Source organism: Saccopteryx leptura, chromosome 2 (assembly GCF_036850995.1).
Source record: "Saccopteryx leptura isolate mSacLep1 chromosome 2, mSacLep1_pri_phased_curated, whole genome shotgun sequence".
NCBI classification, from domain to species: Eukaryota; Metazoa; Chordata; class Mammalia; order Chiroptera; family Emballonuridae; genus Saccopteryx; species Saccopteryx leptura.
The window spans coordinates 246749795-246763262 of record NC_089504.1 but is presented as its reverse complement, the minus strand read 5'-3'; the positions used below and the strand labels follow the sequence as shown (position 1 = coordinate 246763262).

Here is a 13468-nt window from a genome sequence, read left to right as displayed (position 1 = left end):
CTCTATCCACTGAGCCACTGGCCAGGGCCATCAACTGCATTTTAAACCAGAGTTTCAGTGCAGAATATTCTTCCTGGAGTGCTGCTGCTCCCATTTGGAGGGCCCACACACACACAGCTGGGGGGTATCTTATGAGGTCATGAGGAGATGATGTCTCCTGAACCCCACAGCCCAGGATAAGCACCCACCACTGCAAGGCACCCTATCAACCACACAGGCCAGGTTAATGGCAACTGGACAGGAAAATATCTAACAGGGAGCGTTTACTCAGCCCTTCCTGTGCCATGTGCTTTGCAGGCATCATGTACTTGAATCCTCACTCAACGCAGGGCAGCTCGTCTAATCCATAAACCTGTGCTCTCACCAACATCCAACTGTGGTCAGAAGCATGTTTTTTAGGAACATCTTGACAGGGAGTCTGTTTCTAAGGAGTACAGCTGCCTGTCCCAAAACTTTCTTTCTCATCCATTTGTGCAAGAATAATGTCACATTTTCATGGTGACCTATACTTATTGTTCTCAGAGGTCGTTTTCATAAATAACACGCATCCCACAGCTGTCCTTGTTTTTATTCTGCCTACCTTCTCCTCCGATGGGTAAAAGCCAATTGCTCTCATGACAAAAGGCAGCTCCGACAGGCAAATGTGTTCCGACACTTTCCTGGTCTCCATTGTGTCGATACCTTGACTACGGAGCTGAGAATAGTAAAAATAGTCTTCCAGCTCCTGCGTGGAAATAAAATGGAAACACAACACGCATTTTGGCTTAAGCCTGAAGCATCCATTAAGACTTCAAGGACATTTTCTACAAAGTACATTTTGAGCTCAGTGAGAAAGAGAGCTTTGGAAACAAAACAAAACAAAACAAAAAACCAGGAGGGTTAACCCTGGACCCGTGCATTTTGCAAACTTAACTAGATGTTACCAGGCAGTGTTTACTCGGAGGACGATTACCCTGTAGAATTGTCCTTCCCTGCCACCAGACATCAGACCATAGAACGGGCTCAGGTCTTCACCCCCGAGAGAGACAGCTGCCTCCAGGGCCCTGGAACAGCGACAGAAACAGGGCTGTTAGGGAGCTCCCGGCCGCTGGCAGCCTGAGCCGGGAGGCCGCTGGGCACAACCCCCACAGGCCATTCCCGGCGCAGACATGATTAGGGTCTCCAGAAGCTTGTTAAGTGAATGCCCTCCCAAAATGAAGCTGAAAAAAATGAAACATTCCATTTCAAGTGCGGCACCCGGTTGGTACGGGGCACCCACCTTAATGATAGTGCTATTTGCTGGCTGATGACAGGGTGGGTGGCTGGCAACCTGTCTCCAATCTTTGGGGAACATGTGTCCCCCCGAGGGAGGGCTCCTGTGTGCTGAAACCACCGTCCTCCCCAGCAGGACGGCTCTGCCCGTAACTTTAGATGGGCACATGGCCAGGGCCAAAGGCACGGGGGTGGTCCAGATGAACCAGCAATGCTAATTGCTTCCCCAAAAACTTGGGAGGCCACCAGGGGCCCCGCCAGTCAGATAAAAATAACCCTCTGCTCTCTAACGTGGGGTCAGGTCTTCCAAAAATAGGCCCTTTCAGCAAGAAAACCTACTTTTCTGTATGAGACCGACTTTGCCTCATGCAAAAAAAAAAAGGTACTACTAATAATATGAAATTGTTATAATAATCCACTCACTGGATTTCTGCTGTCGGGCCATGAGCCTCCTTGTGCTTATTAAAACACACTTCGGTGTAGACCACAGCAGGGAAGTGGTTTAGTATCCAGACTCTGGACTCCTTCCTGGCTCTGCTGCTTGCAAGCAGTGTGACTATGAACAAGGAACTTAACCACCCTGGGCCTCGGCTTCTTCTTCCGTGAAGTGGGAATAATTGCAGGGTCTGCTGCACAGGTTGTCATGAGAATTCAATAAGTGACGGCAATAAAGGGCTTGGCACAAAGCCTTTTATTTTTGTCCTGCGATGAATGTCTGCTGAGGTACGGGCCTGGAGCAGGAAGACCCGGCTGGAGTCCCACCCCACCACGGATTCCCTCCGTGGTTTGTGCAGGGCATGTGGCCCTCAGAGCTGGTTTCCGGGTCAGCAAGGTGGGGACATCGACAGTCCAGCTCTCACAGTGTGTGGGAGGCAGGGACAGGGCTGGGCCCAGAGAAGACCCGTTCCAGGGAGGTTAGAGTGATCAATACCGTTGACTGGGTACTGACATGCACCTACACTTCTCTCAAAAGAGTCAGCCCCAAAGCTGCCCTCGATCCTCCCGCCGGGGCCCCGCACAAGCCATGTGCAAGCAGCTGCATTAAGGTCTGTGGTGGTGGCATGTTCTCCGGGTGGGCCCCGTCCTCACCCAGCTCTTGGCTCTGTTATTAGCCATCGAGGCAGGTGTCCAGCTGAGAGGGCCCCCTCTCTGTGGCCTCCAAGCCAGGCCAAGGCCACAGCCAGTCCTGACAGGCTCCATCAGCCGCGAGGCCACTTTTAGCCATGCGGTTCCGGAGGAGGGCCAGGTAAAGGCCAGAAGTAACACAGAGGAGTCTGTCAACACTAGGAATGCCCAAGGGGACAGGCTCACCAGAGCTCCGGGTTCTCTGAGAACAGCCCTCTGGTGGTCAGAGCTATACGGTGTCCCCTGTTCCTGGCTACTGTCAAGGGGCGGGAGAGAGTCAGAGGGGTGGGAGTAGGGCTTGTCCAGCCAAAGCTGGGGAGAGAGACTCACTCTCTCTGCTGACAGCAGCAGTTTGTGAAACTTGGGGGCAGTCGGTGGCCACATTCCAGCTAAGTGACGCCATCAGCCCTGCAGAGAGTGGAGCCACCGGCAGAGCTGGGCACAGAGCACGTGCTGCGGGCATCCGAGTGTGCGCGTCCCTGCTCCTCCCGCAAGGTCATGACCTGAGGTCCCGACGACCTTCCTGGAGGTCCCCTTTTTTGCCTAAGTTGGCTTGTCACCAGGGCACAAAAGGGAAGCACATTTATTGAAAACCTACTATGTGCTAAAAGTCAGTCCACACAGTACTTCCGGGAAATGAGCTAAACAAAGCTCGAGAAGCACGAAGCACCTGCTCAGTAAATGCTCCCGAGGGGAAGAGAAGGAGGGGTCACAGCGATGGCAGTGGTCATTATTCTCACTCATAACAACCAAAGGGGGTGATTAACCTCCCATTTAGCAGATGGAGAAACGGAGACTCAGAGAAGGTAAGTAACGTGCCTGAGGTCACACAGCAAGTAGGTAGGGAAGGTGGGACTTAGATCTGGGTCTTTCTGCTCTTGTCTGACCAGGGCAGAGGGATGACAGGTGGGTGTGAGGTTAAGTATAAATGCAGGGGATTTTTTTTTTTTTTTAAGCAAGAGTGAGAGAGAGATGGACAGACAGGAAGGGAGAGAGATGAGAAGCATCAACTTGTTGTGGCACTTTAGTTGTTCACTAATTGCTTTCTCATGTGTGCCTTGACTGGGGGGCTCCAGCTGAGCCAGTGACCTTGGGCTCAAGTCACTGACCTTTGGGGTCAAGCCAGCGACCATAAGATCATATCTATGATCCCACGCTCAAGCCAGCGACCCCATGCTCAAGTTAGTACTTAAGCCTGTACTCTGGCTGGCGACCTCGGGGTTTCGAACCTGGGTCTTCCATGTCCCAGCTCGATACTTTATTCACTGCGCCACCACCTGGTCAGACAGTTAATGGCAAGATTTTAAGACATGCAAAACAAGAAGAGAAAAGGGAGGCAGGAAAGCAAAGGTGGGAAGAAGGGAGAGAATGTGCAGAAAGAACTCTGGGGGAAAGTGAAAGGGGGAGCCTGCAGGGGGAAGGTCTTAAAACAGCTGGAGCGGGAGACGATTCCTCATATCCGTTCCACCCAATGATGCTGATACCATCAGTGGGTCTGGTGACAAATTTGGTTTGTTGACTTCATGGTTTTTACATTTCTTCCCATTAGGGAAGGACTGAACATATTCAGACCCCAGAAGCAGCAATGAAGCGCTAATTAGCTGATAATGATCCTTTGTCCCCACAACAGATTAAATTGAAATTCTCGGAAGCCTGGACTCTGGCCAGGCCTAGGAAAGCTATTGAAAGGTGCCTATCCCCCCCCCCCCTTTTTTTTTTAATTTTAGATCTCTACCGTTACAGATCCCAAGGTGAACAAGGAGAGGACAAAAAGCAAAAGGGAAGACCTAAAGGCAAGGCCTGGGTCATTGGTCACCTCTGTCCCAGGAGGCCTGGCACAGGGCCAGCATGTCGTCAGGTTTAACCCTCGTCCACTGTTGCCGAGAGAAGAGAAGGGGTCTACACATGACGCCTTCCTCAGGGAGCCGAGCTTCTCGCCCTGTCACCTACCTTAGGTTGATTTCCCACTGCATCACTGATCGGTCCCATCCTCCTGCCGTGAAGGCATAGTGGCCGTCGTAGGACAGGGCCAATCCAGCCACCCCGTCTGGGTGGCAGACAATGGCAGCTGTCTTATGGGGATTGCCGTCAATTGGTAAGATCTGAAGTCCAACCTGGAAAGGAATATGTAATTGGATATTCAGACTCGGGTAACTGGGCCGAGGCTGGGCCTGCCCCGCTCACACGCACCCTCCAGATCTGTGAGTGGAAGGACCCGTGTGTCAGAGCCCTCTCAGTGCGTGCGAGCCGCGCTTCCTGTGGCTGATGGCTTGCACGCACTATCCCCTGCAGGGTGGCCCCTTAGGAGGACACATCAGGTTTCAGCAGGAACCCTCAAGGGGAACCTTCCTCCTGTCTTCATAGTCAGATAGATGCCCACAGTTTCCCAGAATAATCCTAACATCCTATGATTTTTATGCTTTCCCATATAGATTATTTATTAAATGTTATCGCTGCAGGTAACTGATTTGTCTTTGTAAGACTTTTATTTTTCCACGGAAATAAATCAGGAAGAGAAAATCCTTTGGTGGACCATGTGTCCACTCAGAAATGCCTTCGAAAGGTCCTCCTCACCCACCGACGGCAGCTTTCGGTGTCACTGGGGACCCGAGTGGGAGGCGTTGGGCTCGGCTAAGAAACCACGCATCCTTGCTATACATCAATACTCGGGACTGACTGCTGCTCAGAACACACAGAGCCATCTCACAGAGATAGACAGAGAGCAGACAGGATACCTTGTCTCTGTTAATGAACACCAAGTAGCGTTTCTGCAGCTCCACAGCGGTTTTCACGGGGAGGATTTGTACCTGCTCCATGGGAGAACCGTAGACAGGCCCAAGAAGCGTCTTTCTGCGGGAGGAGAAAGAGCCCTTTTTATTTTTCAATTCCACAAATCAGATCCTAGGTTTGATGACTAAGCTACCTTTCATGGTACCCCCCCCAACATTTTACACTCTGCGTTTCCTGTGCTGTCACTCAGCTGAGCCCAGCTGTGATGATCTCTCCCTGCACCGTGGCTCACAGCTGTCAAAAATAAGGGGCAACAGCTCCAAACGGCACATGCTCCGGGGGAAGTGGGCTGCAGAAAACGCTTTTAGCTGCGGAGGCTCTAACTTGCCTCCTTGACAGCTGGGTGAAGGGAACGTTATGCCTTGAGAATGTGGACAGGAACTAGGGACGAGAACGTGGCGTCAAGGAAGTCACACGCCGACCAGCGGGATGCAGGTCAGCGACCCTCTCTCAGGGGCCAGCTGAGAGGTGAGAGGGGTATGCGCAGGCCTCTGTGCCGCATGTGGATTTCCAAAATGCTATCAGGGAATCGAGTGGTATGAATCGTATCCCCCACGACGGGCCGGCTAATCTAATTCAGTACACTAACAAGGAATCAGGTCTGAAGGGAAGTTCACAGACCGGGCTTTATGTGCAGAGCTGGACTGTCCTGGAGCCAGCACAACCTGAGCTCAGGACCCTGGGGTCATACCTGCTGAGGCTCTGGAAGGGGCCTGGCCATTTTATTATTATTATTATTATTATTATTATTATTATTATTTGAGAGAGAGACAGCAGGGACAGACAGACAGGAAGGAGAAAGATGAGAAGCATCAGTTCTTTGTTGTGGCACCTTAGTTGTTCATTGATTGCTTTCTCATATGTGCCTTGACTGGGGGGCTACAGCAGAGCGAGTGATCTCTTTTTTATTTTTTATTTATTTTATTTTATTTATTCATTTTAGAAAGGAGAGAGAGAGGGAGAGAGAGAAGAGAGAGACAGAGAGAGAGAAGGGGGAGGAGCAGGAAGCACCAACTCCCATATGTGCCTTGACCAGGCAAGCCCAGGGTTTCGAACCGGCAACCTCAGCGTTCCAGGTCAACGCTTTATCCACTGCGCCACCACAGGTCTGACACGAGTAACCTCTTGCTCAAGCCAGCGACCTTGGGCTTAAGCCTGCGACCATGGGGTCATGTCTATGACCTCATGCTCAAGCCGGATGAGCCCAGTGCTCAAGCCAGTGACTTCAGGGTTTTTTGGTTTTTTTTCTTTTTTTTTTTTCAGAGAGAGAGAGGGATAGACAGGGACAGACAGACAGGAACAGAGAGATGAGAAGCATCAATCATTAGTTTTTAATTGCTCATTGCAATACCTTAGTTGTTCATTGATTGCTTTCTCATATGTGCCTTGACCGCAGGCCTTCAGCAGACTGAGTAACCCCTTGCTGGAGCCAGCAACCTTGGGTTCAAGCTGGTGAGCCCGCACTCAATCTGGCGACCTCAGGGTCTCGAACCTGGGTCCTCTGCATCCCAGTCCAACGCTCTATCCACTGCACCACCGCCTGGTCAGGAGTGACCTCAGGGTTTTGAACCTGGGTCCTCAGCATCCCAGGCCAGTTTTCTATCCACTGCGTCATCACCTGGTCAGGCAGCCATCTTTCTTTTTTTTTTTTTTTAAAGATTTTATTTATTCATTATAGAGAGGGGAGGGAGAGAGAGAGAGAGAGAGAGAGAGAGAGAGAAAGGGGGGAGGAGCAGGAAGCATCAACTCCCATATGTGCCTTGACCAGGCAAGCCCAGGGTTTTGAACTGGCAACCTCAGCATTTCCAGGTTGACACTTTATCCACTGCGCTACTACAGATCAGGCCATTTTTCTTAATTATGGACCTTTAATAAAAGATAGAGCAGCCCGACCAGGCGGTGGCGCAGTAGGTAGAGCATCAGACTGGGATGCGGAAGGACCCAGGTTCGAGACCCCAAGGTCTCCAGCTTGAGCGTGGGCTCGTCTGGTTTGAGCAAAAGCTCACCAGCTTGGACCCAAGGTCGCTGGCTCAAGCAATGGGTTGCTCGGTCTGCTCAAGGCTCACAGTCAAGGCACATATGAGAAAGCAATCAATGAACAACTAAGGTGTCGCAACGAAAAAACTAATAATTGATGCTTCTCATCTCTCCGTTCCTGTCTGTCTGTCCCTATCTATCCCTCTCTCTGACTCTCTCTCTGTCTCTGTAAAATAAATAAATAAATAAACAAATAAATAAATAAAAGATAGAGCACACAAAATTGCACACACTTCACACCCCACTACACTGGATGTGCCCCCCCCCCCCATATGAGGCCAGGAGCTATTTCACCTTTATCATATTACGAGCCTCTCATTGTTTGGGAGTGTCCCCATCCCCCACCCCCTCCACAGCCCGGTACCCAGCCCGGGTCTGGTGGGAACAGTTGATTCTCTGTGTACACACACATGTGCTGAATAAGTGAAATGCAAATCCACTCACAGCCATTTTTAACACCATGTTAGTTACTTGGGACACAGAAATGAGTAGAAGCTACATAACTATTATCTGATGTTGTTCAAATATCTAACCATTACTCAAAATTAACATTTTTCTTCTGATTGAGAAAATTATGTAGGCACTGTGAAAAAATTTCAAACATGTCGGCCTAAAGAGAAAGATCTTGCCATGACTACATTGCCACACCCTTTATCCCAAGATAATCACGGGAACAGTTTGGTGTGGATGACTTGAGAATTTTAAAATATACATTCTAACCAATATAATTATAATTTTATATGAAAAATATATATAAATCGTATAAATATAATTTTACATGAAAATGTATTCATGCTTATGTGGCAGTTTGCTTCATCTTATTATAGCTTGGAGATATTTCCACGTTTCTATGCAAAGAGCTTATCTTTCTTTTCCTTTTTTTTTTCTTTTCTAAAAACAGCATCGTGTTTTTGGTGCACTAACAAGCCACCATTTAACTAATCCTCTATTAATGGTCGTTCAGATTATTTCCATTTTAAAAAATATTTTCAAACAAGACATCCTTTGACTTATGTCTTGGCACGCTGTGTGTGCACTTCTGTGGGCTGCGTTCCTAGAAGTCAGAGATACGATCGAATTTAATCGAGGGTAACAAACGAATGAACGGCTCTCGAGGAGGTCACCCGGCTGCCACCCCAACCCCCAGCAGCAGTAGCAGCTGGGGGGAGGTGCCCTCCCCCGTGGCCCACTGCCAGCACCAGGTGCCATCTATCATTTTTATCCTTGCTAATCTGATTTGTGGAGACGCTGCCTTGCTTTCATTTGCGTCTACGTTACGCCAGTGAGCATCTGCTCCTAGGTTTATTGGCCTTTTTTCTGTGAACTGCCTTTTTGTGTTCTCTGAAATATCTTTAAACGCATTTAAACATCGTTCTGGATTTATCCTGAAAGGACCTGTTCCTTCCCCAACTAAGGCACGGTCACAGGCTTTTATTATTCCGGCAGCTTGCAAGGTGCTTTTTTTGCAAGGGGTTCTCCAGGGAAGGGTGGAGATGTTTTGGCAGCTGTGTAGCTCTGTGAACAGACCAAGTGCCTCCGACTTGTCCAATTCAAAATGGCGACCTTCACATTACACGAAAATTTGCCTCAAGAAATGATTTCCTAAGAAAGGTGCTCCCTGCTAACTTCAGGTTGATCTTCAAGCACAGAAACTCCAGAGTGTGGCTCTGGGTCCCCAGTTAGTAACGGGGAGCAGGACCCTCAAGTCGGCATCCTCCGGCCTCAGCCTGGTTTGTTCAGCAAGCTCTTAATTTTTCTCAACACTGGGCATACCTATTGGATAGACTTCATCCCAAAATTGGCGCCCGTTATGGTGATGTATAAAGACTCTGAAATCTTCCTATCACTCTGTTTTACATATTTCCTTCAAATGTCTCAGTCCCTGTGCTTTAAAAGTATTTTTTTATATTTATTTTTCCTTAAATTGCACTGGATTTCTCTCCTGTTCCTGCCACATGACAGGGCACTTCTCAGTCCTTTTCCCTTGTGCCCTTCTAGAAAAAAATTGGGGGGAAATGATTCTGGGTGATTGTCGCCTTTTGAGGACCTACCTGTCTTACCAAGATACATTTCAAAAAATGACCTTCTTCAAGTCTGGGGCTAAATGCTGTTGGCCAGTTTTCCAAATCCTTTCTCCAAGTGGGGTCACCAAAGCATCTAGCCCTGTCTCTCCTACCTCGGGGCCCCTGTTCTTTCCAGCCATACCCACGAGGCAGCCAAACCACAGGCGGAAAGAGGAAGCCCTCTAGGGTCCCCAAGCTGGGGCTGCATCAGGCCTACTTGTGACAAGTGGACAACAGGGTCAAAGCTAGGTTCAAGGGTCAAGCCCTGCTCTTTGACCTTGTTTCGCTGCCTGTCTGGGCCTCAGCGGAATGCTACGCTGCGGGGCTGTTCAGGATAAAATGAGGTGACTAGGGCAGAGGCCGGGCTCAGGGAAAGTGCACAGTAGTCAGATTTTGTCATGAGGAGCAATCCTGGGAACCCTAGGCCTAGCAGCCCGGGAGGCCAACACAGATGCAGACGTGTTTTGGGATAGAGGAGCTGCTACTCTACAATGCCAAGCCTTGGGTGCCTTAAACTGGGTCCTCTGACCTCTTCTCTAGCTACGCCTTCCCTCCCTGAATCTTCTCTCCTGGCTCATGGCTTTAAAGCACCGTGTGCTCCTGCCCTCAGCGTGGGTCTTCAGCCCAGCCTCCCCCACGAACTCCACTCCCCCGCTAAAATGCAAACTCAAGGATGAGAGACCACAGTTTCGTTTCTGTCCTCACCCTGAGCACCTAGAACAGCACCCACTCCTGTTGGGGCTCAGGAAACACCCAAATGAACAAAGGCAGAGAGTCCGGGAAATGCAAAGTCTTTCAGAGCCAAGAGCCAGAAAAGTCAAACAGTTGGTGGCATTCAAGCGAAAAAGTGTGTTTTTATGCAGGAGGGAAGAACAGGAGATGCTGGAGAGCCCGGTGACTTTTCTGGTTCCTTCACTGAGTCTCAGCGCCCAGCGCTGGGGGCCTCATCTCTTCAGGGCTGGGCTCAGAAGCAGTAGCTCTGGGCTGGAATCCTGCCTTTGGGCACTTCCTCGCCATGTGCAGTGAGTAAAAATGACTTACCTTCCCTGTGCCTTGGTTTCCTCCTCTGCAAAATCAGTGATAGTCGTGGTAGCCAAGCTGCTCCTGGGTCCTTAAGTCGGGAAGTAAAGTTGGCCAGGGGCTGAGAAACTGATTTACGCACCGTGTTAGCTAGGGGGAAGCTTCCGGGGCCTACCTGCACATTTTGGTGGTAGAATTAAAAAGCTTCACTTTGTAGCCACTGTTGGTGATGAGCAGGAAGAGTTCCTTGGTGAGTGGGGGGTACCAGATCATACAGGTGGGGTAGTTGCCCTGGTCGGTCTGGTGGATGTCCAGGACTTCCAGGTGGTCTTTGTAGCTCTTGAGAAGATCATACTCGATCTGCAGAGGAGCCCGGATGGGTGGCCATGAGGACTAAGCTGAGTGAAATCAGCCCATAGTCCTGTTCTGATGGGAGACAGTACTAGGCCTCCTAAGAGAAGACTGGCCTACACCCTTAACCTGACAAGCTACCATGAACGAGCGTTCATTATTAGCAAAATGAAGAGCTAAGTGTTCTAAAACGTGGTACCATTCAATGCTCACGACTCCCCAGCCAAATAGTGCTGCTGTGCCCATTTTACAGATGGGAAAAGCAATGTTCACAGAGGTTCAGGGGCTTGCTCAGGGTCACACAGCTAAGAAGTGGCAGGGTGATGGCTTAAATTTAAGTCCAGCCGCCTCCAAAACCTGAACTCTGACAGTGAACTCTTCACTTCCCATTATCTTGGGAGTTCTTCAAGGGTAGAAACTAACTCATATCTAAACCTCAGCACTTCACACTCATAAGTTAGCAGCCTGCTGAATTTCACCCACAAGGTCGGTTTTGGTAGCCAGACCGGGATGGATGGATGGATGGATGGATGGATGGATGGATGGAAGGAAGGAGGGAGGGAGGGAAGGAAGGAAGGAAGGAAGGAAGGAAGGAAGGAAGGAAGGAAGGAAGGAAGGAAGGAAGGAAGGAGAGAGAGAAGAAAGGAAGGAAAGAAGGAAGGAAGGATGAGTGGGTGAGTGGGTGGATGAATGGATGAATGGATAAGTGAGTGGGTGGATGGATAGGTGGGTGGGTGGATGGATGGATGGATAGGTGGGGGGGTGGATGGATGAATGGATGGATAGGTGGGTGGATGGATGGGCGGGTGGATGGATGAATGGATGGATAGGTGGGTGGATGGATGGGCAGGTGGATGAATAGAATAAAGGAAGGAAGGGAAGAAAGGAAGGAAGTTAAGATAGATGGATAGGCCTGACCAGGCAGTGGCGCAGTGAATAGAGCGTCGGACTGCAATGCCGAGGACACAGGTTTGAGACCCCGAGGTCACCAGCTTGAGGGCGGGCTCATCTGGTTTGAGCAAAAGCTCACCACCTTGGATCCAAGGTTGCTGGCTCGAGCAAGGGGTTACTCAGTCTGCTGAAGGCCTGTGGTCAAGGTACATATGAGAAAGCAATCAATGAATTACTAAGGTGTCGCAATGCGCAACGAAAAACTAATGATTGATGCTTCTCATCTCTCCGTTCCTGTCTGTCTGTCCCTGTCTATCCCTCTCTCTGACTCTCTCTCTGTCTCTGTAAAAAAAAAAAAAAAAAAAAAAGATAGATGGATAGGTCCATAGACCAACGGACTAATTTTGAATTCTTTTAGCTTGATCACATAACATCACATTTGCCACTGTTTCTACCTTTCCTTCTTATCTCACACCCTCTATTAGTTACCACATATAGGTAACAGCCTGCCTCCTACCCCTAGACACAAAGAAAGTGTCAGTGACTGCTGGCTTTCCAAATTACACAGAGTGGTGAGGGTGGCTGAGCTCTCCATGCTGTGGGAACACCATCTCCATGCTGCCCGACATGCTGCTTCCCAGCACCCTCCTCACTCAGGATGTGAGGGCGACGCAGTGTCAGAGCCGTGGTGAGGCCAAGTGCCAACTCGGAGAGGTTTATGCTACTTTATGGCACACTCATTTTCTCCAACAAACGCATGTTATTGTAGGCCCGGTTCCGTGCCAGACACCAGGTCTGCAACAAGAAGGACACAAGTCCTGGTGGCCAGGTGCAGGAACACTGGACGGCTCACCAAGAGTCTGTCTCTCCCCAGGCTCAGGAGCCGAGGATCGTTGCTGTCCAGATGAACCCCGAACAGGAGGGTCTGAATGCTCTTGCGGTGCGAACGAAGTCTCGCCAAATATTGCCAGACCCTCTGTCCATTTACGACCTGGACCATGTAAACGGCCACGGTAAAACTGATGTCCTGAGTAGGAGCAAAAGAACAGAAGTTACTCCTTGCTACATTTGGTAACTTAAAAACCATCATTATGTTTTTCCTACCAATTTTGCTGTTAAATATTTTATCCGAATAGAAATGTTTGTCTATTGGAGCAAGTGGTAAAATAACCCCTATTTTACAGATGGGAAAATTAAGGTTAAAAGTAGATAATTCACAAAGGTGATGGTGGGAGGGGGAGAAAGTGTCTCTCTGACACCCATAGTCTTGCTCTCCTTTCTAGTCCCTCCCTCATTCTCCATGGAAGCCCGGACCCTTTTTGCCTTTGTCTGCCCTTTCTCTTTTTATAACAGCTTGATTCAGATAGAATCTACATTGCAATTCATTTCAAGCATGCAGTTCCATGGGCCTTAGTATATATATTCAGAATGGTACAACCATCCATCACAATTTTGGAGCATTTCATCACCTCAGAAAGAAACCTTGCACCCTTTGGCTGCCACTGCCCACCACCCCAGCCCCCTCTGTCTTTCCGTTTTAAATGAGGTTGCTAAAACCACGGGGACCGCACTCAGCAGAAACACTTACAGCAGTCGCCATATACTTGGAGTCGTGGGAGAAGCTGATGTGAGTCACGCTGGTTCTGGAATATTTGAAAGGTTCTGGGATTGCATTTTCTAAGGACATGGCGTCCAGAATGTAAACCGCCCCATCTGTGAAACTAGCTCCAAGAAGGGCCCCTGAAACCACAAGCCAGAGAACAGCAATCAGAAAGGACGTCACGCACGTAAGAACCGCACGCTCCGCGCCAGGCCCTTGCTCTAGCTGCCGAGGAGACAGCCACGAACGGGACACACACGGTCTCTGGAAGGAGGTAAAAATCTGAAAAGCATGATGACACCCCGGGGTGAGTGCTCAGATGCTACTAAGCACAGAGGGC

General features: G+C 49.6%; 1 protein-coding gene across 2 annotated transcripts in view; it reads right to left on the bottom strand.

Moving 5' to 3' along the window:
- Window positions 1-13468, bottom strand: part of CFAP251 (cilia and flagella associated protein 251) — a 76928-nt gene that overhangs the window by 31990 nt on the left and 31470 nt on the right. For both annotated transcript variants that reach the window (XM_066371066.1, XM_066371067.1), the window contains exons 13-19: window positions 13117-13268; window positions 12382-12555; window positions 10462-10646; window positions 5112-5226; window positions 4327-4490; window positions 953-1043; window positions 581-724 (exon numbers count right to left, since the gene is read on the bottom strand). In XM_066371066.1, the coding sequence (XP_066227163.1) occupies window positions 581-724; window positions 953-1043; window positions 4327-4490; window positions 5112-5226; window positions 10462-10646; window positions 12382-12555; window positions 13117-13268 (1025 nt within the window). The remainder of the gene's footprint in view (window positions 1-580; window positions 725-952; window positions 1044-4326; window positions 4491-5111; window positions 5227-10461; window positions 10647-12381; window positions 12556-13116; window positions 13269-13468) is intronic.